Source organism: Otolemur garnettii, unplaced genomic scaffold (genome assembly GCF_000181295.1).
Source record: "Otolemur garnettii isolate 467f Iridium unplaced genomic scaffold, OtoGar3 scaffold00013, whole genome shotgun sequence".
NCBI lineage: Eukaryota > Metazoa > Chordata > Mammalia > Primates > Galagidae > Otolemur > Otolemur garnettii.
Window position 1 is genome coordinate 10,998,533 of NW_003852408.1, and position 24,502 is coordinate 11,023,034.

General features: G+C 42.2%; 1 protein-coding gene across 1 annotated transcript in view; it reads left to right on the forward strand.

Annotated features, from left to right (window-relative positions):
- Positions 1–3,651: 3,651 nt before the first annotated feature.
- Positions 3,652–24,502, forward strand: part of EPHA4 (EPH receptor A4) — a 138,135-nt gene continuing 117,284 nt past the window's right edge. The window contains exons 1-3 of the mRNA XM_012802116.2: positions 3,652–3,742; positions 6,912–6,979; positions 11,154–11,817. Coding sequence (XP_012657570.1) covers positions 3,652–3,742; positions 6,912–6,979; positions 11,154–11,817 — 823 coding nt within the window. The remainder of the gene's footprint in view (positions 3,743–6,911; positions 6,980–11,153; positions 11,818–24,502) is intronic.

Consider the following 24,502-nt stretch of genomic DNA (forward strand, 5'->3'; position numbering starts at 1 on the left):
GGGCAGCTTCACCTTCTCATCTCACCTTGTCCCTAGTCTCCCATACACTCTCTTCATCACTTCTTATTTGTGCATAGGTCAAAGGACCCTTTCTCATTGGTTTGGTGAAACTAGCCCTCCACTTAGAGGTGGCAACCTTGGGATGCCTGGTGCTATTTAAATGTGTTCTACAGTTTCGAGATACCTTGGAAATTCAATCTTGCTTCAACTGAGAATTTACAATGTACTTTGTAGCTCTAGTCTTTGTGGTAGGCACTGTACCAAAGAAAGTATACTAATGTTTTCAAATTATTTAATCACTATTTTCTTTTTCTTTTTTTTTTTTGAGACGGAGCCTCAAGCTATCCCCCTGGTAGAGTGCCAAGGCATCACACTCACAGCAACCTCCAACTCCTGGGCTCAAGCGAGTCTCCTGCCTCCGCCTCCCGAGTAGCTGGGACTACAGGCGCCCGCCACAACGCCTGGCCATTTTTTTGGTTGCAGCCATCATTGTTGTTTGGCAGGCCCAGGCTGGGGATTTGAACCCGCCACCTTAGGTGTATGTGGCTGGCGCCTTAGCCGCTTGAGCCACAGGTGCCAAGCATTAATCACTATTTTCATTAAGCTTATAAGCAAATATATTTTGTCATGTCTCAGTACATTCAGAGTAACCCTAGATTCTTACATTGAGGGAAGTCAAGCTATTTTGTTTTTAAAGTACGTGATTTGGGATATCTTTTGAAATTATGGTATTTTATTGTACTCTTCATTGATCTATTCTGAATATTCTCAGACATTTGGAAATTACCAGATGTTTTTCAACCATGCAGGGGATTTTTCTGCATAGATAGTAGCCCTGTTCCACCACCTTTTAAAAAAAATTTTAGCCTGATTTTTAGAAGGAAAGTTACAACGTTTTTCCCTCTTGGTAGCCACAATAAATGGAAGACCTTTCAGCAGCCCATTTCTGATCTGCGTCCCAGAAATGCTTTAAAGAGGAAGTAACAGTTCGTTTTTTCCAAGTTAGCATTTCCTGCTTCTTGGTTCTCCTGTTTATTGGTCTGCTTTGGGGCCTGAAATGAAAAATAGAAAGGAAAAAGGGAATCAGTGAACGTATGCTAGAAAATGATGCCTTGCTTTCAGGCAACTGCGCAAGGAAAGACTTTGTTTAATATTCAATGTGCATAACCTGGGGGGGAAATGGTACATGTTTTAGAAATTTTATTGTTTTTAACAATGCAGGCAGGCAGTTTCCCATTTCAACCACAGATACAAAACCGAAGCTCCTGCAGAGAAGCACCCAGCCATCTATTGTTTAGAATGGTTTTTAAAAGAATTCGGATTGCTCTTTTCTGAATCTGCGTGCCAAATGACAGAGACCAATATTCATCTTCTTTTACTCTAAAACTCAGAAAGACACATAAAAGAAGCTAGAAATGCATTTCTTAAAGGGATTTAGTGCAGCTATTTTAAATAATTTATACACACACATACATATATCCCCTGAGTGCCCATACCCCCCCCCACTTTTGCTTGTGTAAAATCAGTAGCTACATAACTGAAATTCACTTTCTAGGACGGTGACATTTCAGAGGTCTTCCAACTAGAAGTTGAAATCCCCAGAGCGGCGCAAGCTGTCCCTCTGGGACAGCGACTCACGCAGCTGCTGGCCAGCACCTCCAAGAGGAAAAGTGAAAGTTGCCCATGTTATTAGCCGGCTCTGAGTTTGCACGAGAAACCAGTGCGGCTCTTGAGCCACATGGGAAACATCTGCAGCTGGGGCCAGTGCCCCGAAACCGCGGCCAGTGACTGGCGATCTCTTCTCTCCTCCTCGCCTTCCTAACCCGCTCCCGCTTTATGTAGAATTCTCTCTCTCTCTTTTTTTCTGGAGCAGCTACTCAGGCAACCCCTCCATCGAATATTGACTGTAAGGAGTTGAAACGCTTTGGGTTCCAGCTTTCGAAATCCAGCTGGTGAGAGACTGTACAGACTCCCGGGACCTCTTGATGGCCGCCAGCCACTACACGCAGAAGGTGCGCGAGACCTGGAGCGTGGATAAAAAAGACACCCCCACCCCCAGCCTGACACGCAAGATCTCTCTGCCGGGTGGTCGTTTTGAGGTCTTTGTCCCCGCGTCCTTCTTCTGGGCCCCGCACTCCCATGTCTGGCCGGCAGGTGGCGGGGTTGGTTCACGGTGAGTCCCTGCCAGGGCTGGCCAGGCGCTTCTATCTCCCCGCGGCCGCTGGGCAGCTGGGACTCAGGCTCTGGAGGAAAACTCAGCACTGCCCTGGAGGGATCCAGAAGAGGGAAGGCCTGGGAAGAGGCAGAGAGGGCTCCTCGCTAAGAATCAGAGCACCAAGTGGCTTTGGGGATCGGTCCCCGGGCCGCCGCCTGAGCTGCCGTCGCTGGGCAGCACGCAGGTAGCCCAGCATCGGAGAACAGACCCCGACCAGATGGTGCCGGCGCCCCGAGAGATCGTCAGTGACACCCGCGGGATTGGGGACAGGGCAGCTGCGCGGGTTTCTGCGGGTCCTGCGGCTCGCCATAGTCTCCAGGGGTCCGAGGGCTGTCCAGACCAGCTTAGGGGAGCAGACAGAGCACAGAGCTGCAGCGTGACGCTCGGGGCAGGTCCGAGTCCCCACTGCGTTGTCTGTGCAGCTGCAGGTCCCTACACTCACACTTAGGCCCTCCGCTTCTATCATATGCTGCCCGGAATTGCTAGGCCTAGTTCCAGAAAGCTCTCAGCCTGTGCCCCGGAAAACACAGAGTTGGTTCCCTGCAACCAAGGCTATCTCGGGGCGTCTTACGGCGGCAGGAGTCCTGTCCCGCGCTCGCACGGCGTTTGCGCGGCTACGAGACCAGCGGAGACTGCCTTGCTGCTAGAAAGTCGTTTAGTCTCTGGAGACCAGAAGTAAAGAGTGAGCCCTGATGTGGGCTGGACGTAGGGGACCGAGTAAGGCCTCGCTCCCAGGCGGCTGGGGAGCCAGGGAAGAAATGAGTAATCAAGCCACAAAACTCCCCCAAAGCGCATTTTAGACTGAGGCGCCATAAAGACACAGCAGGGCAGGTAGCAGAAGGTTGACGGTGGCGGCGGCGGCGGCGGTGGCGGTGGCGGTGCGTAGGCAGCCCCAGCTTGGTAGCGCAGGACGCAAACACGTCGACCCTCAGAAAGAAGCCACAGCAGAGGTGCAGGTCAACTTTATACTTATTTTATTTCAATCAAAGGGCTTTTTCCCCCACCTGAAACCGCCCGTGTTCCGCGGAGGGAGGTCGCCAACCTTTTCTCCCGCTACCCTCAGTCAATTTAGAGTCTTTCTGAAGCTCCCTTTGCCGTCTAGAGGCTCGACCCCTGAGGTGACGTGGGAGACCCAGCTGTCTCCCTCCGGCGGGCGGAGACGGGGGACTGACCGAGCGCACCCCCTTCGAACCCGAGGAGACCGCGCGCCCCGCTGAGCCCCGAGGGGGCAGGACCTGGGGGCGGTTTCTGCGCGAAGGAGGCGGAGCCGCGGCCGTCCGTCTGCGCTGCCATTGGTCGCGAGCCCCAGACTGGCGGGCTCACGTCACGGACCGGACCCACCCCCTTGGCAATGTCTTCAGCTTGCTGCACTCCTAACTTAAGCATTTATTCCACTGGGATAGAAGCGGCAGGAGCAGCGTTGGCACCAGCGAACCATGGCTGGGATTTTCTATTTCGTCCTCTTTTCGTTTCTCTTTGGGATTTGCGACGCTGTCACCGGTTCCAGAGTGTACCCCGCGAATGAAGGTAGGAGCGGGGTGGCTTTTTTGCGGTGGAGGACAGAGAGGGGACTATTCTCGGGCGAACGCTCCACCAGAGCGCGGGGCCCGGCTGGTTGGTGTTGGGGGGAGCCCGGCGCGAGCGGGGCGTCCCGACTCCAGAGAAGGGGGTCGCGACTAGAGGATCCGCAGAGGGAAGGCGAGGAACCACCGGACGGCTTGCCCCGAGGCGGTGACCCGTGCTAGCGGGTCTACCCAAGTTTCTAACCAAAGGCCAAAGTTTATCAGCTTTCGCCTGCGAGGCCCGCTTGAGGTTCCCAGAGGGGATGCCTTGGATCCAAGACCTGAATTTAAAAGAAAAAAAAAAATCTATGTATCAAGTCCTTTCCCCCACCAGCCCCGGGAGAGGGGAAAACGCAAACCTCGGGCAGAGTGAAAGCATGGTGCTACCGTTTCCTAGGGAAAGCCTTCTGATCCCTGGTTTCTGCAAAGTTTCCCGTGATCTGCGCTTTCCGGGACCCGCTTTGGGGCCTCCGCAGCGCAGCAGTCGTGGCGCCGCTCTCCTGGCTCCCGTGACCTGATTTCTAGCACCCAGCGTCCGACACCTCCCCCCACGCCAAGCTCCGCGCCCTGGGGGTGTGATCTCGGGCTTGGGGGGTCCCGAGCTCCTCAAATCACCTTGCAGACCTGGGGAACTCGCCAGCAAGTTGAACGTAGTCGAGTCTTGCTTTTCGCCTTAGAATTGTACAGTGGGCTAATTAGGAGGAAACATGAGGGATTGACTGGACCCGTCTGGGTGCTCAGTTTTCTGCGCGTCTATTTGAACGTGCTAGGAGGATTTGATGAGCGTGTGTGTGTGTGTGTGTGTGTGTGTGTTGAGGCGATGATCCTTTAGTTTCTGATGATCCCGGAGACAGAAGAGCTATGTGTGTGCGAGCGTCTCTGTGTGTGTGTGTGTGTGTGTGCGCGCGCGCGCGTGCATCTACGTGCACATAGGTGGGCGAATGCCTGCGTGGAAGTGGTCGCGGGTGATTGTGTGTCCGTGAGCGGCCTGAATGTGTGCGCGTGTGTTTCAGCGTATGTTCTTGCTATGACCTGTGTGCATTTTTGCATCCATCTCTCACATTCTTCCCTCTTTCCCACATCCATCCATCTATCCGTCTATCCACCTATCCATGCAGCCATCCATCCGTCCATCCATCCATTCATCTATCCATTCATCCATCTCTCAAACTCTCCAGGCATCCGTCCATTCATCCTGCGTAATCTATCATTTTCCCTGTTCCGAAGGAGGGAGCCAAAAACCAACTTAGCTTTGGCTGGGCAGCCGGTACCCAGAGCTCTCCAGATGGAGGCTCGGAGAGATTCATACACCTGCCCACAGACACTGCTTAGGAAGCAACGGCCGCTGCGGTCGCTGCGCTCTCCCAGCTCCAGCTCCCCCCTCTCCTTCCGACGTGGCTTCTGGTGCCCTCGCTACCGCCCAGCCGCCTCGCGATCCTTAGGATCATTCATTCGGAGGAATCCCAGATCCTGCGTTCTTCTGGCGATGTTGCACACTTGTTAGGACGTCCCCTGAGACCTATCCCGCCCCAGACGCCCCAGACATGGAGACTGTTTTCTTTATTTTTACCTCTTCTTTGCTTTTTCTTTTGGAAGCAAAACTTGGGAGCCCTAAACAAAAAGCACTGATGGAGCCCATAGGTTCATGTTGAAAGAAGGGGGGTCGCTCCCTTTCCTCGACCCCACCTCCCCTTTAAAAATTAATTCATTTTGTTGCTTTTTATTCCCATCACGTTTCCTTTTCTCCCTTTTACCCTCCTTTTCTACTCCCTCCCTTTTTTTGTAAATTGGGTCTCATTGTTCCCTTTGTGTCCCTAATCCACCTTACATAAATCCAAATGGATGTAGCGGCCTTTCTCTGGGGATGGAGAAGAAGAAAGAAGGAGGGGAGGGGATGAGGGGTTGGGGGGAGCCACCAGGGGAAGGCTCTACATTTTAAAATAATTAGCAGACCCCTGGAATTCAGGCTTCTCAGGAAAACCAGAGGAAAGGGACCAATTTTTAACTCTGTTGACTATGCGATAAAATGAGAGGGGAGGTGGGCAAACTTCAGGGGCCTGGGGGGTTAAGACTGAGAATTGGGGTGCCCAAGAGCAAGGATGGAGGCTGTTCATTCCCACACCTCCTCCACGCAGAAGAGCCAGCCTCGCTGATCAAATTAATAACCCAGTGGTTCCTTTGAGGTGGGCCCTTCGACCCCCAGGGCTGCAGATCTCGGTGGGAAAGGGAATGTGGAGAGGTTTCGAAAACATTGCGTCCCTTTCAATGTCGTGGGTACCTAGCACACATTTCCAGGCTGAGTTGGGTACGGCCGCTCTGTGGGCTCCCTCTCCCTCTCCCTCCCCCCAGCTCTGACGCACACTCCTAGGTGTAGCACAGGCACGCTAAGTGCAATAGGCAGCAGTCCCTGCCTAAAATTCAAACCAGCGATTTCCTCAGGGCGAGGACGAGTCCCAATTGTCCTCAAAATCCCTGGGAAAGGGAGAGTAGTTCATTTGCATTCCAACTCTACACGCCTGGCATTATTACTCCTCCCTGAAACTTTGATATTTATAAAAGCCGCAGATACCATGTCCAGGGACTATTTATTTGGTGGTGGAAAGGAGAAAATGTTAGGGGAGAGAGCTTTTTTCTGACCCTAAGGATAGTCTCTGATAGGAGAAAGAATCCACTTGTGGCTCTCTCACCACGATGAGTTATGGGGTCATCTGAAACGTGCAAAAACAAATAATTCTAGTAGGTACCAGACAAAGATGAACGCAAATTTTGCTCTGGAGTATAACTGCCCTACATAGATATAGTTATTTATTTATTTACTTTTTCTTTTCGAATGTACTTGACATTCTCTATTCATCCTTTTTTGAAAAATGAATCAAGGAGTCCTGGGTTGGAATTTTAAATGCTAAGCAAGTTAAATAAATAAGGACCTGCAGATTTAAAGAGGGGAGAAGATCAAATGAGTAATGGTTATTTACATAAGTGAGACCAAGTTTAGGTTTTGATCAGAGTTGGAAATGTCCGACCTCAGCACATATGGAAGCGCTCAGGCAAATGGTTTTTGTATTATTGGCTTTTTACAATTGGAAATTAATCTATTTTTCTTTTCTGTTTTTTTTTTTTCTTTTTATTTGCAGTTACTTTATTGGATTCCAGATCTGTTCAGGGAGAACTTGGGTGGATAGCAAGCCCTCTGGAAGGAGGGGTAAGTTCTCCGAGTTGCTCTCTGATCCCCAGCGTAAAAAAAGGAATGATTAGCAACTTTCTGAGAGTCCTAATGGCTTGATTCTTCTTGATTGTGGAGAGGGGGTCAGATTTCCGCTGTGGCCTATGAAGTGAATTACGCTTTGTTGGGGAAATTCTACCCTCCCTCGGGATGGCTCTGTCATGGAAGAACTAGAAACCAAAAGGGCAGAAAGAAGTTTCAAAATTGGGAGATTGGTGGAGGCATAGACTTAGATGCCTATTTAAAACTAAAATACCGACAGGAAATATGATCCAGGGCCCAAATTAGAATATATACCTACCTATGACTGTGATGGCCATGAGGTCCTGACAGGGTTAATTTCAGAGCAATTGTTCTGCTTCCAAATGAGGAAAATGAATAAATAAGGATGCCAGAGAGAAAACATTTCTTTTTCTTTTTTTTAGAAACATTTCTAATCTTATCCAAATTAGCAGCACAGAGGCCCCTTACCTTCCACTCACAACCTTAAATCAGCTGTTCTTTTGTGCAAACTGAGAGAAAGCCCTGTGAGTTTGTGTTGGGGGCACACTATGTGCAGAAAAACTCACATTTGTGCACTGCTGGTGTTAAATGTGAAAAGTTTTAAGTGTTTCGAATCTTGGATCATTGAGGATGCGGGAGGCTGATGTGTAAAGTCTGATATAGCACATCCCTATTGCTTCTTGAATTTGTGGCACTTACCATCACTGCCCCCATGGGAAGATTCAGAGAATACTAGTAGGTCAATAGCCACGTTCTTCTAACTGCCTTTCAAAACAAACCAGAAAGAATCAACTTTGGAAAGACATCAGTACAACATGTGGCTAATTTCTGCCAAATTGAAATTACCCTCAAATTCCTTTAAAATTAAGCAGATCATCCTACCTTCACTTGCTTTATAGACTGAGACTGAGTCAACTGATTAAAAACAATGGGGAGAAAAGATCAGGAGTCTTACTAAGCACAAATTGTAATGCTAGCTCCCAGCATGGTGCTCCATATACAAGCATTGAATAAATAATAAATTTATTATTAAATTAGAAAAGTTAAATTTAAAAAAGCCAAAGTTAAAAAAATAAAGATTCATAGAAAGTGTTATAAAGAATGCATTTCAAAGATAAAACTAGGCAAGAAAATAGTCACAGAAATGGAGAATTTTAGGCTGCCTTGTTTCAAAGCAGATCTTATAATCTATCTGGAATAAAACGGAGATTGCCCTGCCTTCCTGTATTTTTTTTTTTTTTTTTTTTTGCCTGAACTTGACAGCCATTGGTTTATTCTTTGGTGAAAAACTTTAGTCTACCCTCAAAACCATTTTTTTAAAGGGATGGGGGAAAGTGATTGGCAGGCCTCTGGCAGTGTAGACAGGCTGTATTCACCGCTGATTGCAGGCAATTGCCCTCATCCTTTGAATGTGAAGAAAGGTACAGCTTTATCTTGGTGAGAGTCAGACTCATTGTTAATCCTATACCCTGGAAAGGTCACTGATTCAGGGGAGGCTTTCCCAGGCTGCAGCAGGGGGATTGCTTGGGAGGTTAAAATGTATCAGAACTGCAAGTAATACGAAGGATGAAGGATATCAGAAATTGTCTTAATAAATTTAATAAGCCTTATTTTCCTTAGGTTGTTAGGTTCTGGCTGCCCTTTGGTTTGAAGACAGAAAACATCTAGCACAATTTTGAACCTGTATATTTATTTCAGTAAATGTATATGTGACCTATATAAAATCAAGGGGTGACACATTTTAGAGTACAGGATGGTCTATCTAGTTTCTAGAAAGCTTTTACTGCAATTTAATATGTTGCAGACATTTCTCTCCCTTTCTACAGAACTGCTGAAAGAGCACCTGGTCACTTTCTAGACACAAAACTTCTTTTGATTGTCTTGAAACGTATTAAAAAATACTAGGCATAGCTGGTTGTATACAATCCAGAACTTTTTATGGGTTGGATGTAGACAGTTTTTATTTTTCCTTAAACATAAGGTGGGTAACATTCTACATCTTATTTTTAAAAAATTAGAAGTGAAATTTTATTTGTTTGTAAAAAATTAGTCACTCCAAAATACATAGTTGCCATGGAGAGATGGTGGGTCAAATTACAACATTTAATCTCTACGTAATTGAAAAAGATTTTTTTCAAGTTAGAGTCAAAGAAGGAATTACATATTGACTAAAAGGAGGTGGATTGCTTATCTTCAAAAAGTTCTTTCTAGCTGAGGGTAAAATCATACTGAGTTTTTAAGAGATTATTCTCAAATCTCTACTTGTTAATTGTTACAAAATTTCACATCTCTTTTGGCCGAAAACTTTGGAGAGTTTTGTCTGATGATGACATTTATTTGTTGTTCTTGCTATTTGAAAAAAGAAAACGAAACCTGATTTGATAAAACTATCAAGTAAAATATGAAAGAGTCCCAGGCAGCTGACTCTAAGAACAACTCCACAGGACATAAGAATGAGAAAGTGATGGTTGCTGATGGCATTATTGCAGCAAAAGCTACTTTCTTGGTAGTGTTTATTTAAAGGAGTGTCTAGAGTTGCTGACACTGCCTCTAAAATATAAAACTAAGGCTGGATTTGTCACTGTCCTAGTGAATTGATCAAGGCGGTTGTACAATTACGTTGAGGCTACAATGCTCACATTCAGCCAGAATGATTCCCTGTGAATTCTGGAGATGTCCCACGTGCCTTCATTTACATTGATAAATGTTTTTTTCCCTATTCCCATTGTTCTGAGATGAGAAGCATACTGAGTGGGGTTTTTTGAAGGTGAGGATCTATTTTTGGACTTACATGAATTTCCTAAAATAAGTAAATTACTGGTGATTTATTGCTTACTGGATAAAAAGAAATTCTGATCACCATAGGGCACTTACCCTTCCCAACTTTTATGAGGGTATCAGATAAAAGGGATTCAGGATTTTATGCATGAGGGCCCTTCACATAGTAACATTTCCATCCGTTAATAGTTTTCCAAGACACAGATGGGAAACGCGTTAAAAGATACATGTATGGTTCTATATCCTACATTGGATTGCATGAGGTGGAGCCATTATAGCATACACATTTTAAAAACTTATCTTTCTTTTTCTTCTAATTATATTCATGTGTTACTTAAGCTGATTTATACCCGATCCATATCACTGCATTATTATAGATGTTAATGAAGAATTGGAGGCGCCTACCAGCCTATAGGAACCCTCAAATTATCTGCTGCCTTTAGACTTACTTTTAAAAGCTATTATGAGGGTGGAACTATTACTTTAGTCACAAGGAATTCTGAATTCAGATTGTCCCACCATAAGACTCGTTGTGTTAGGAAGTAGGATGCCAAGAAAACACTGCCATCCTCCTTTCATTTCCTTGGTCCTTTAGTCCTAAATACCAATCACTAGTTTATTTTTCATATCCACAGAATAATTAGAAGAAAAACATATATGCATTCTTATTTCATCAAGTGTCTTTGTTTTAAGAATAAGAACATGTACAAAGCTTTTCACTGAACAGAAACTCCTGAAAAGTTGTCTATGTTGTAAGCGATAGTGTATTTGAGAAACACAACCATAAAATTAACTTCCTATCTTCTCAGGGTTCCTGAAACCGGAATGGTGGGATTTTCTTTTCCCCTTTAAAGAGTAGTGATGGTGCCAAAAAAATCAATTGCCTTTTTTTTTTTTAAGGTATTAGAGAGCAAAGTTCTGACAGGAGCACCACTAATTAACTGATAATTGTCTTCCTTTGGCAAGCTGTCCTCTTCCTGCCCTTAATTTGCAGTTCTCCCTACAGTAGTTGAAACAATACACATACTAGTTTTTTATTTATGAGTAAATTTGAACTGTTGCCACTTGAAATTGTAGCTGTTGCAATAGGTGAATTTGAGGTAGTTAGACCACCGCAAGGAACTACTGAGAACTCACAGGTGGTAAATCCACCATTGCTTCTCGATTTTAGGCGAAAGATTGAAACTATTGGAAAAAAAGAAAAAACTTCCTTAGTAAAATGTTGTCCTGTCGCCTGTACTGTGCTTTATTTGTGATGATTGGTACTCAGTCGTTTTCATCATTATTGAAAGACTAATAATCAGTGTCCTGCACTTGAAATTACAGCATGATGAAACTTTATAGTTGATACATTTCCTTTGGCTCTCTGCAGTGGGAGGAAGTGAGTATTATGGATGAAAAAAATACACCAATCCGAACCTACCAAGTGTGCAACGTGATGGAGCCCAGCCAGAATAACTGGCTGCGAACTGACTGGATCACCAGAGAAGGAGCTCAGAGGGTGTACATAGAGATCAAGTTCACCCTGAGAGACTGCAATAGTCTTCCAGGCGTCATGGGCACCTGCAAGGAGACCTTTAACCTGTACTACTATGAATCGGACAACGACAAGGAGCGTTTCATCCGGGAGAGCCAGTTTGCCAAAATTGACACCATCGCGGCTGATGAGAGCTTCACCCAAGTGGACATTGGCGACAGAATCATGAAGCTGAACACCGAGGTCCGGGATGTGGGCCCGTTGAGCAAGAAAGGGTTTTACCTGGCTTTTCAGGATGTGGGGGCCTGCATCGCCCTGGTGTCTGTCCGCGTGTTCTATAAAAAGTGTCCGCTTACAGTTCGCAATCTGGCCCAGTTTCCAGACACCATCACAGGGGCTGATACATCTTCCCTGGTGGAAGTTCGAGGCTCTTGTGTCAACAACTCAGAAGAGAAGGATGTGCCAAAAATGTACTGTGGGGCAGATGGCGAATGGCTGGTACCCATTGGCAACTGCCTGTGCAACGCTGGGCATGAAGAGCGGAGTGGAGAATGCCAAGGTAAGAGGAGCCATATTGTACTTTTTTTCATTAGGGCTTAGTGCACGTAATTAAATCAGAGATGAGACCAAATGGAGTAAAGCCAGTAATTAGCAGCCCCTGTGGGATGTGGTGGGACAGAGGGGTCTAATGAGTAAGTGCTATAGCTCCAGGTGGCAAGGCTAAGACGTTTCTAATACTGACAAAATAAATGATGCTGCTGTAATCAGCAGAAAGCCAAACACATTTGCTAACAGGCACTCAGATCTGAACTGGCTGGGTGCGCCCTCTGAAATGTAAATGAACAAGCTGAAGAAATGGCCTTGATTGATCCTTCCTTAAAGAGGGCGGACACATTTTTGAGCCATAGTTTTCTTGTCTTTAGCCTTGGTAAAAATGACAAAGATGGTAAATATCTCTTGCCTTAAGTATGGGGGCATGAATGATTTCAATGTGAAATTAGGATTGTGTTGTTCCAGTTCCCTCCCACTGATTAAAATTGAGCTGTGTGAAGAAAGTCCATTTGTTTTCCTGCTGTGAAGCGGTGACGTTGTGGCCAGTGACGTGGGGTTGTGGGGTTGGAGTGACAATGTTTCAAGTACATTCTGTTCCCTGAGCACCCAATGATAGGGTCTCTAAGTGAAATCAATCTTGAAGAAAGACCTCTTCATTTCTCTTAGGAGGTGATGATAGAGCTCGCGAGAGTCTTATTTGATCTGTGGTCGGAGGCAGTAGCAAATTGTGACCCAATTTGCCATTCATTTGGGTTATTGAGTGTCTGGAGAAATCAACATGATAAATATTTTTAGCATGTTTATTACTGTTTATTATATTACTAAGGTTGGTTTTATTTGTTTGTTTGTCACCTAAAGTTTATTCTAAGAGATTTATTGCTGCCTTATTTCTCCTGCCTGTCAGAATCTGGGGAGTCTGTCAAATCTTGTACTTTATAGCAGCTTTGTATCTGAGTAAGAGATGAGTAACCTGTATTGATGAACCGGGATTGTTCACGTCACATGTGGATTAAGGCTTTAAAAAATCAGTCCTAGCTTTTGTCTTGTTTGGTATTGACTTTGTTGGTTATCAATAGTTTGCTGCCTCCGACCTGTTAGGGTTACTACTGAACAGCCGTAGTGTAACTCTGGTCTCATCTGTGGCATGAACAGTTAGATGGATATTGTCTCAGGGTTACTGCTGAGCTGTAGATACCTCGCCACATGGTTCATCTGATTTGGTGATTAAAGAGCCTGAAATAACTGACTGCCAAACAATTTGTCTGGCATTTCAACTGTCTTAATGACAAGGTGGGATTAACGATGGGGCAATCCGTTTGACTGACTGGAAATCAACAGCTAAAACCTGAAGAAAATTGCATTTTTATTAATCTGATGTCATAGACATGTGCATTTCTCTTCTGATAGTTTATACTTTCCTAAAGTGTCATTTCCAATCCAATTTGTTATAGTTATTTCTGGGAGTGGTTGACAGTGGCCATCCTTTAATTTCGTTGCAAATGAAACAGAATAAAGACTGGCTACTTTGTTGTTGTTCTAGAATCTTAAAAATAGAAAAGTTGTGACCTTGAAAATTTACAAGTTGGAATTGAAAGTTTTCTATAAGGATGAATGTCCGTTTTCCTCTTGAGTTAGCAACTACTCCATGAGCTTTACTAAATTGAAAACCTGAAATGTATTCCTGTATTCATACTGGAAAACATGTGAGTGCACTGCTATTGGCAACTAATTTACAACGATCAAACTAGGAACAGGAAAATGAGCAAAGCGATGACACAGCATCACATTTTGCAGTAAATTTATTCTGCCTTTTTGATTTTTATAAAATAGGACTTTCACATCTTCATATGTCAAGATTCTTATATATGTCTAAAGAAAAAAACACCATTGACTTCCATTTCCTGCTTAAAATGTTCACTCTTTCAGCATTGGTACAGCTCTGTGTCTCTAATGTCATTGATTTTCAATTGTCACAAAACCTAGTAACTCATACATTGCAAAATTGTGAAACTACTTGACATTTTTACAGCCCGAATTAGAAGGAAAAGAGAAAAAGATGGCAAGAGAAGTGAATGTAAAGGCAATTAAACATTTTAGTGGTTTACTTCATGGAAATAATCTTGGGGACCCAGTTAATCATGTGGTTCAGGGAAGGGAAGGAGGAGCTCCAGGTTTCAGTCCAGACCATCTCTGAGCAAACTGCTCCTAACACAAGGCCAGATATTTAAAAGGAAGAGGACGGTTGCTTGAACGAGCCTTCTTGAGAACCTTCAGTGTTTTCAGCTGAGCTACCCAAGTTTTATTCTGTTTTGTTCTTGTTTTTTGCTCCCCAAAATGAATAACTCTTTCAAGACACATCTTGCACAAAACCTTGCGCTTTGCTTGGCTTTTCTATTGTTACTGAGTGAGAATTTCTGACGAATTTAAGGAAGAAGAAAAATCTTGAATGACAAGGGATTCTTCAACTCCAAACTTGAGTGAGACTTTTGAAAAATTAGTCTATGCAATAAAAAGTTGTAGAACTAATAAAAATGTTTAACCCTATCTTTGACATTATTATTGGCATCAAAGAAGCATCTAGGTATAGTGAAAAGGATACGGAGACAAGAAAATGCAAATCGCTTTGGTGACTTAGCTGTATGGCCTTGGCATATTTGCCAAGCCCTCTGAGCTCGGTTTGTTCATCTATAAAATGGGTTGGTTGCAATTATACTTAGTTTACTTACACACACGTAGAGGACTTGGTGATATGAGATTGTTGAAAGTCATCTTATAGATCATAAAGCTCTTTAATGCTAACATTTTTTCATTGCTGCGGTCTTCCCGAGGTCATAGCTGTTGACTTTAGGAGCGTTGAGTTGAAACAGTAAAAAGGAAGCCCATCTCTTGACCACTCTTTGAAGTTGAGGCTAAAGATAGGAAGCATCCCCATCTTTCACCCTCACAAAGAATAATATCCATTCTCACACTTCATATAGAAAATAATATTGAGAGTGTTATTTTTTTCCCTCCTTTGGAGGAAAGATAAGTTTTCTTTGAAGGAGACAAAAGTGATTTGTGGGCAGAACAAGAAAGAGGATGTAAAGAGAGCTTAAGAAGGAATCAAAAGGAGAGCTGGCGGAGTCTTCATGGCTCTGGCAGCAGGCTTCTTCCCAATTGTCCTTGCAATAGTTCTACTGTGGCAGGACAAATAGAAGGACAGGTGAAAGGTCACCTACTTCCTCATCCATCTTCCTTAGGGTCTAGGAGGTCAGAGTGAAGATTGATTAAGATCTTAAATGTTTGACAAAGGATCCTTGGGCCAAAATGGCCAGGGCGGGCGGGGGCCTGGGGTGCACTGTTGTTTGACTCTAACCCTGATGGTCCGCCAGAGTTGTCCAGGGACCCTGGGGACAGCACTACACTTCCTCTTGCAGTTTTTACCCCCAGCAGCAAATGGTAATGGAGAGGCAGGCTGGGGGCTGGGCAAGGGTGGGTTTGCCCTCGGAAGCAGCTGCAAGTTCATTCTCCTCTTGAATAACATTTTCTGAAATGATTTGGTTTAGTCTCAATAAGACAACAAAGAGTGTCAGCCACTTATCTGTCCTCTCAAGGAGAATGTAACTGGAGTTAGCAAGCCCTTTAAACTTGCCCAGTGCTTGGCTACAGAGCATAATGTCATTATTAGAGTTAGACTGGTTACCAGGCCCCATCAGACTTTAGGAGAAGAGAAACAAAACCCCACCTCAGATATCTCCTCCCCAACGCACCCCCCACCCCCATGAGGAAATGTTCCAGATGTCTTTTACTGGGTTGTTTTCATTACTGCAAAAATATTAAGCCGAAGAAAGAATATTATTATTATTATTTTTTGCCTAAAAGCTGAAAAATGAAAGAAGGCCTCCAGATTTACTCTTTGGGAAATATGCATCAGTAATGCTTTTAGAGAATATATATAAAAATAATATTAATGAAAAGAAAACATTCTTATGGAGTCACGTTTAAGGCCAAATAATTACAAATGTGACAGAATTAAGCCGGGTAGGAATCAAGCCTTGTTGAAATATACAATTTTGGTAGAAATTGAGGTCATAGATATCCAATGGCTATAAAATGGAAATATTTTTAAAAAGGAGAGAGCTGTGTCAAAAAAGACAATTACTGTTTTTCAAGTATACTATAGAAGGATGTTTAGAAAAGAAGTAATGGAAGGAAAGCATTTCAAATACCGTTCACAGAGATGCTGTTTCACATCCTTTGCACTTTTGAAATTTTTCTTCTACCTTTGAATTGTGTCATTAAGAATCAATTGCTCAAATCACATGGCTGCTTTTATCTCCAGCTTTGAAGCATGGCTGTGATTACTGAAAAACGTAATTCTTTATCTACCAGAAGAGCAGAGTTTAATTATTGTCCTTTTTCTGTTATACTTTTTATTTTTTTTTCTTCTTTATGTGACCAGCTTTCTTTGTGAGTGTGAATCATGCAATGATCTCCATTCGAGTTCACCAAAGCATCACATGGGAATTATCGCAGGGATTTTTTAATATGGTATTCAAGGTTTGATGACTTATTTTAGTCTAACTGCACCTTCTTATACATTTCAAAAATGAATTAAGACATAATTATTCTGTTCAGACTTGAGCCCCTAGGAAAAAGACTGATAAAGTGGTTTTTTAGTTCCTACTGTGCAAAACAGATTGGTCATGATATAAGTTTGACTTTCACATCATCAAACTTTACTACTCAATGGGGGAGGGAGGGTGATTGATGAATTTCACATTACCAAAGAACTGCATACTTGTCAGAAAAATTTCCAAGCAAAATTGTGTAAAAGAGAAAGTATGTCTCCCCATACACACAGACAGACACACACTGTTTTCAAATGCTAACGCCAACTTTTGATAAATTATGACTTTTCACAATTTTGCAGGCAACTCAAATACACTGTAGGCCAGGCATAGTGGCTCACACCTGTAATCCCTGCACTTCAGGAGGCCAAGTCAGGAGCATTACTTGAGGCCTGGAGTTCCAGACCAGCCTGGGCAACACAGCAAGATCCCATCTCTACCAAATGACTAACTAACTAACTAAATAAACAAACAACTAAATGAAATATATGAACAAATAGCTTATAGTCTCAGTTACTTGGATGGTTGATTAGAGGCCACAATGAACTGTGGACGTGTATTGCATTATAGCCTGGGAAATAGAGTAAAATCCCATATCAAAAAAAGCAATAAAGTAAAAAATAAAAATTCCTAGATATGTGTATTTAAAAAATACTAGATGGGGATGGCACCTGTGGCTCAAAGGAGTAGGGCACTGGCCTCCTATACTGGAGATGGCGGGTTCAAACCTGGCCCTGGCCAAAAACTGCAAAAAATAAAAATTAAAAATAGTAGATGGAATAATCTTTTTGATTGTCAACTTGTTTTTATGATGCTAGACTACCTATCAGGGACATCATTTTATGTTAGAGAATATAACTTCTATATTCTTCTTAATTGAAGATTAAACTCTGTAGTATGAATATACCATACTGTATTGAAACTTTCCCTTACTAGTAGATAGCCAAACATCTTACCTTGGTATGTACTAAATATTTTAAAAGAGGGCGGTGCCTGTAGCTCAAAGGAGTAAGGCGCCAGCCCCATATGCCGGAGGTGGCGGGTTCAAACTCAGCCCTGGCCAAAAACTGCAAAAAACAAAAAAAATATTTTAAAAGAAACACTATAATTTGTAAATCATACCTGTGTATTTTTTAAAAAAATATTGAATGATTAACCTTGCTTTTCTATTTTTCTGGCTTTATCTTGGACAAGGGAATTGAGGAAACTTCTTTATCATGAGAATGTCAGTGGAGGAGCATAGTCAGGTGTAATCAACCGAGTAAGGCCAGTAATGATTATGGAACATATGGGTTTTAATTAAATATTCATTGAATGAATTAATGAATGAATGCATAAGAATTTGTGACCTGGTTTATACTAAACATTTGTTTGATGGAGTTATATTTCATGGCATCAACGTGATACATCAAATTCTTTGCATGTGCTGATGGAGGTTCTTTCTTGAGACTGATTCAATTGGGTCTTAATTATTTTTATCATTTTTATGAATCACCTCCACACCTGAACACCCCAAATTCTCTGCAGCATGTGAGTTAATGCAGTTAGTATACAATAAATAAGAACTGCCCTTGGAGTTCGAGAATTGGGTTTTATTTTCTAGTTGAACCAGATGTGTGATTGTGAGCACTCACTTAGCTTCCCTATGGTCGGGTTCACATTTACCAATTGGTGGTATTAGTAGGTTATTATCTTTGAACATACAAGGGGCCTAACAGTGCCTAGAATCATTGATCCTTAGTAAATGCTAATTGTTACTCTTGTTTTTATTGTTATTAGGTAGGAATATGGTGACAATATAGGCTGTTTGATGAGGGATTATCAATGAAACTATTTCATTTAGGTTCCAGAGTAGAGGGTCGTTTTGTTTGGTTTTGGTATTTTGGAGAGACAGCGGTGACAAATACTGGAAAGAGTGAAGGGGTGGTACAAAATGACTGGTTTTGCCTGCCTTGATCAAATCCTCTGTCCCCCTAAGTCACTGTACAGTGACTTAGGGGAGTGGTTCTCAAAATACGGCTCAGCTGGGTTAATCAAGACTCTTTCATGCTGGGTCAAGAGTCAAAACTTCGTTAATAGCACCCAAGTGTTACTTGCCTTTTCCCTCTCATTCTCTCCTGAATGTGCAGTAGAGTTTTCCAGAGGCTGCTGAAAATATAATTGTCTTATTAAATAGAATACAGACGCAAATACAGCAGTCCCCTCCTTAAGTGAAGCAGAAATATTCCAGGACCTCCAATGGGAGCCTGAACCCCCAGATAGTATTGAATCCTATATATGCTGTGTTTTTTTTCCTATGCATACATATCTATGATAAAGCTTAATTTATAAATTAGGCCCAGTAAGAGATCAGCAGCAATAATAATAAAATAGAATAATTCTAACAATGTGATAAAAGTTATGTAGATCTGGCCTGTCTCTCTCTCTCTCTCAAAATGTCTTATTTTGGAATCATAAAAAAAGAATCTTATTGTACCTTGGGTAGCTGAAACCATAGCATGTCCTCTGTTAAGCCAGACATTCAAGAGATGGGGAAAAAAGAATGCCACTGTTCTCACTAATTTTGGTTTGGAAAATATAGTTATTTTTTCATTAAAATATGTTATTTGTGTTAACATGTAATGGGCTTATTATAACTTTTCAATGAATTAAAAATACTTTAAAAATTTCTCAGTCTCAATTTCTCGTAGTATGGATAACTCACATAAACAAAAACTCTGGCATTCTTGATAATTTTTAAAGGGGTAAAAGGTTTCAAGGCCAAGAAGTTGGAGAGCCACACTGCACTAGGCCACCAGCCTTTCCATTTCCCCAGCAGGTAACACAGAGTCCACTTCTGCAAGTTATTTGGGTGCTTTAAAAATTTGAATGAAATAAGAAGTACCCTAGAAACCTTTTCATAATCTGGAAGATTTAGGTAGTTTAAGAGAATGACATTTTATTTACTCAACCCTTTAGACGATTCTATAAAATTAGGCAGCAATTTATAGCTCTTGGCTTTTTAAAAACTGGTTATCTGTGTCCAATAACATGGCTCAGTGCTCTCTTTGGTTTTATTATACTTGTGAGAAGGAACGATTAAAGAAGGCCTCAGCCGGCCCCTGGACCCTGAGAGGCTGTATATTTTTCATTAAAGGTGTAAACCTTTCTCTTTGTACCCTGTTACAGCTGGGATCTGGGTGCTGATCTGGGGAGGGGAGCAGGTGAGTTCACTTGGTTCCATGATCTGGAGGGTCATGGTCATTAATAGTCCCGGGACTAAATGGACATTTTATAAATATTGAGCGTCTATTTCGCCTTCGTGGGAAACAAATATATTGGTACCGTCTACACCTCCCTTTGTAGCCCCTGAGCATTTTCTGGTGAATGCAGGTCGTCAGCTGTCTGCCCAACGTTGCTTTTCCAGGCGGCAGATTCTCTATTTGCATATTCTGTATGCACCCTCATGCAAAACAGCACACCCATTTCCCCCTTTCACAAAGCCAACCAGGGTTTCCTTTGGAAACTCCAGCCAAAATCTCCTTCTGTTTATGCAGAACCCAATGATTTAGACACCATGCAAATTAATTCGGTTTTGCTTTGAATGCTTCCACAGATTGGGGGTGGGAGGTGGAGAAGCCAACTATTTGCACAGGGCTCTTTTCAGGCATCCTCCCCCCAGTGTGGCTGGTTGTCACTCCTCAGGCCCCTTGCCCCATGCCCCCATGCAAAACAACTCAAGCCCCTGCTGCTCATTTCATTTTGACCTTTGGAAAGGGAACCCAGCCCTGGTGAATCCCTGGCCTTGTCTGTTTAGTGACAGCTTCAGCTGGAATCTTGCTGTTCTTTCTGAGGTGGGAGGAGATGGCACTATTCAGATTATGCTAGGAATGTCTAGAAGTGTCCCAACAAAGGCCTTAAAAAATTGTAAAGTAAGAAGATAAAATTCTTTTAAAAAAGAATTGTCAGATCTCAGGGAGTTCTGAACATAGGCTTTAGGTCACTAATGGGCTGGAATCCATTCACTCCTTCAACAAATAGGTATTGAAATTGTATAATGTACAGATCGCTACTCCTGTTTTCATCTGTGTTTCTGCATCTGTGAATGAATGCACCGGTGTTCATACCTTGAATCACAATTAAAACCTCTTGTTTCACTTGATAAAGTTCTTTAAGAGATATATTGGCTATCATTCTGTTCCTTATGACACTTGTGTGTACCCTTTTGGATGAATAGTGTCCTTTGAATTCCTGTCTTCCTATGCCCCACCCCACCCCCCAGCCCCTCCAGTGTCTCCAAATTTGCTTAACCTTTGCTTTATTCTTTCTAGGATGGGAATGCAAGCATACCCCATACTTTACCCAAGGAACTTTACTCTCTGCTTGCAAGCAGCACTACCTGCAGAAAGGCCATAATCATATGCAGTCTATAAACTAGAAGAAGAAGACTTTGCATGAAATGTTTTTGAAGTTCAATTAGTCTTGAGCGCAAACCAATTTCACAGGGCAGAAAATGGGCATAGCCAGACGTTGCAGTGTAATTAAGTGGGGGCAAGGTCAGTTAAAACAACATCTAAACGTGGAGGAGCTTTGGTTCTGCTGCACGTGGTCTGCTGAAGTTTGATGATGCTGTTCAAAGTCCATTTGGGATGGATTATCAGGATTAAAGAGCAGCAGAATGCTCTGTGCTTGCTGCGTTCTCTGGTGTCATTAGTGGAGGAGAGAATTCAGCTGCTTATCTGGCTCTTGTTTCTAAGGATGGATTTAAACAGACCCACACTTCTCAAAGGTGATCTTACTAACCTCTTCTTAATAAGTTACAGATCTCAAATTGCTCAAAATCCTTAAAATACCATTTGAAGTAAGTTGATTGATAATCATCATTTCCCTTACGTGTGCAGATATTTTCCGCACCAGTACAAAGCTAGGGTACAGTTTCTTAATTACCCAGATAATCCTGTTTGCTTGTATTTTTAAACTATGAAGTACTGGGTAATTATTCAATTCTTAATAGAAGGCAAATGGCAATGTAAACAATAATTAGGATGTTAGACAGACTAATGCGCTTCAAAGCAAATTGGATTTTTTTTCATACTGTTCAGCATGAAGCCCATAAAGCTAACAATTTAGAAGCAAGGCGAAAAAGGTTCCATTTTGTTCATATTTTATGGTGTTATCTCTTCATGGCTTGTTTCTGTGAATAGCAGTTTGCCCCAGTGAAGCAGGCTGTGCCCAAGCCAAATGTTTCTGTAACAATCGCTTCCCTGCTGTTTGACATTTGGCTGGGTTCTCCCAGGCTCCAGATTGGGCCTTTGTCTGCTTCAGATCGGAAGGGTCAGAGGTTAACAGAATACTGATTTCCTCCCATAATACCATGGCAGGTAAATATGGGCCAACCTCATGATCTGCTAAGACACAGCTCAGTTAGGAATGCTTTTCTCTGTGGCTTTTGTCCTCAAGAACTTCCTTGATTTAAGACATTTCCCAGCTATGACTTCTCACAGTGGATTCTTCATGATGAGCGCTGCCATCTCTTTCTGTAACTTCTGCCTAACACCTACCACTATATCCCCAGATACCCCTAACCTGAAAAATGAGTAAACCATGGCTTTTGATGAATTAATTTCACAAACTTAATATGGTAATACTTTGCAGTCTTTAGACAATTATGTCTTGTAGTCTCATCTGTACCACGTGTCTCATTGATGAAATAATAAAACTGATGGCAAAGGCAGTAAACAAAGATACTCTAATCATGTGGCAATTCCCCAGCCCCTCCTTTTTCTTGTCTAGGCTTCATGATGTGTTGCCAGTTAGAAGTGCAATTAAGTGAACAATCAGCTTTATTTTTCATTTTCATCATTTATGGAGATGCCCAAGCATTCATCAATATCAATGTTATTAATGTTTTACATCAGTTTAATTATATCAGCCTTCAATTTTCTCCCAAAGATTAATGTATCTCAATAGGCTACATCTTAATTGGCTGTGATGCACACACAGCCTTCAGAAGTTTAAAGTAGGTTTCGTACTTTCAAATTTCTGGCTACCATCGATTAATTTTAGGCCATTTTTTTATATTTAACTATCCTGTTTCTGTCTGGCCAACCCCTTCCCCATTGCCCTGTGAACTTGATGCTTGGATTCATTTGTTCTCAGATTTAAGTGTTTGAAAAAGACATCTCCACTTTGAAAAACAGTTTCCTTTTGATGTGTCCAGCTTGGCAGAGACTGAAGCAGCCCCAGGCAAATTAGCATGTTAAAAGAATGGATCAATACCTTCCTGGCTCCTCTACCCTCCTTGCTGTTTTCCAAGGGGGAAGAGTTTTGAAGAACCCTAGGAGGCCCTTGACAGAGGTGCCAGGAGGCTTCAAGGGGACTGTCGATACCAGAGTGGGGACATTGACAGCTTGATCTAGTGCCCAGACCACTTCTCCGCTGGCCATTTGAAAATGAATGCGAGAGGAATTGACAGCTTCAGGGAAGCTCTAGCAGTTCATGTAATTATGAAGAGGATTAGAAGAAAAGTGTTAGGAGACATAAGAGATCAATACAAGGGCACTTTTTGACTGGACTCACCTTTAGGTGTTAAAGCCCTCCATGTTGTAGCATTTAGTTTTGCTGAGAGAAGGATATTTTATAAGTTTGCTTTTCTGAGGGGTGTGTGAACCTGAGCATCTGGAAAAATAGATATAAGCAGCCACTGGTTTTTGAGAGCAGACTTGCAGGTAATTAACAATATAATGCTTCCAGTCCTTAAGATGCAAAGGTACTAATTAACTAATGGGAGAAATTGAGACTTCATTACTCCAAGTTCTTTAACAAAGTGCCAGCAAAGAAGTGCAGCCGAGAAGTAATAGTTGAACATTCAGGTTTCCTTTTTAAGCACTCCCTCTTGAACTGCCTCTCTGTTGATATCCTACAATTAAAAATTAGCACTGATACAGGGCTACAGTAAAACAATATAAAGAGTGTGGTTATTTTTTGTACAAAAAGGAGCTCACTTTGGTGGAAAAATGAGAGTATTATCTTTGCATGAGTGAAAAGAAAAGCATTTTTAAAAGGTTTGAACTGGCCCATGGGATGGTCTTAGGGAGCCTTACTTTTGGAAGGTTTCCTCCATAGGGCAAAAATAGCTATTGTACTTAGCTAAATAAACCCCAATATCTAACTTATTCTAGATTTCATAAATGACTCTGGAATCCTTTTCTTTCTTCTTCTTCTTCTTCTTTTTTTTTTTTTAACAAAATATAACTATTTCATTATTTTTAAATAATTACTGAATATGGCCAAAATCTTGCACTCTGATTTCAATAATCGTACTGAAACTTAAAAAAAAAAAATGCTAGATCTTTGTTTTCTTTCTCCTAGAGAAATGTAAAGTCTTTTACTAAAGAAAAGTAACATCAGTCTAGGCACAGTGGGTTAACATCTATAATCCTAGAACTCTGCATAGCCTAGGCAGGGGGACCCCTTGAGCTCAGGAGTTTGAGACCAACCTGAGCAGGAGCAAGTCCCCATCTCTAATAAAAATAATAGAAAAATTAGCCAGGCATTGCAGAAAATGCCTGTAGTTCTAGCCACTGTAGAGGCTGAGGCAAGAGGATCAATTGAACCCAAGAGTTTGAGGTTGCTGTGAGCTATGATGCCCCTGGCCTCTACCCAGGACAACAGAGTGAGATTCTGTCTCCAAAAAAAAAAAAAAGAAAAAAAGAAAGAAAGAAAGAAAAAAGAAAAGAAAAGAAAAACACAGACCCATTCAGGTTTACCAATACTTCCCATTATATCTTCTAGATGGTTATCACTAATTTAGAGGAAATCCACTCATTTTTGTATGTTTATCTTACATCCAATCTTTTTATTAAACCATCTTATGACTACTAAAAGGTTTTCAGTTAATTCCCCTGGGTTTTCTACAGAGCAAATAGTTTCAAGTATAAGCAATTATATGTTTTGCTTTTGGTCCAAAAATGAGAATTCTCATTTTTGATTTTTATCTCACAACATTGGTTGGAATTTTCAGACCAGTAATTAATAATTCTGCAGACTTTGAGTATTGTTATTTTATGCCCAATTTAGTGGGTATAATTTAACTATGACATC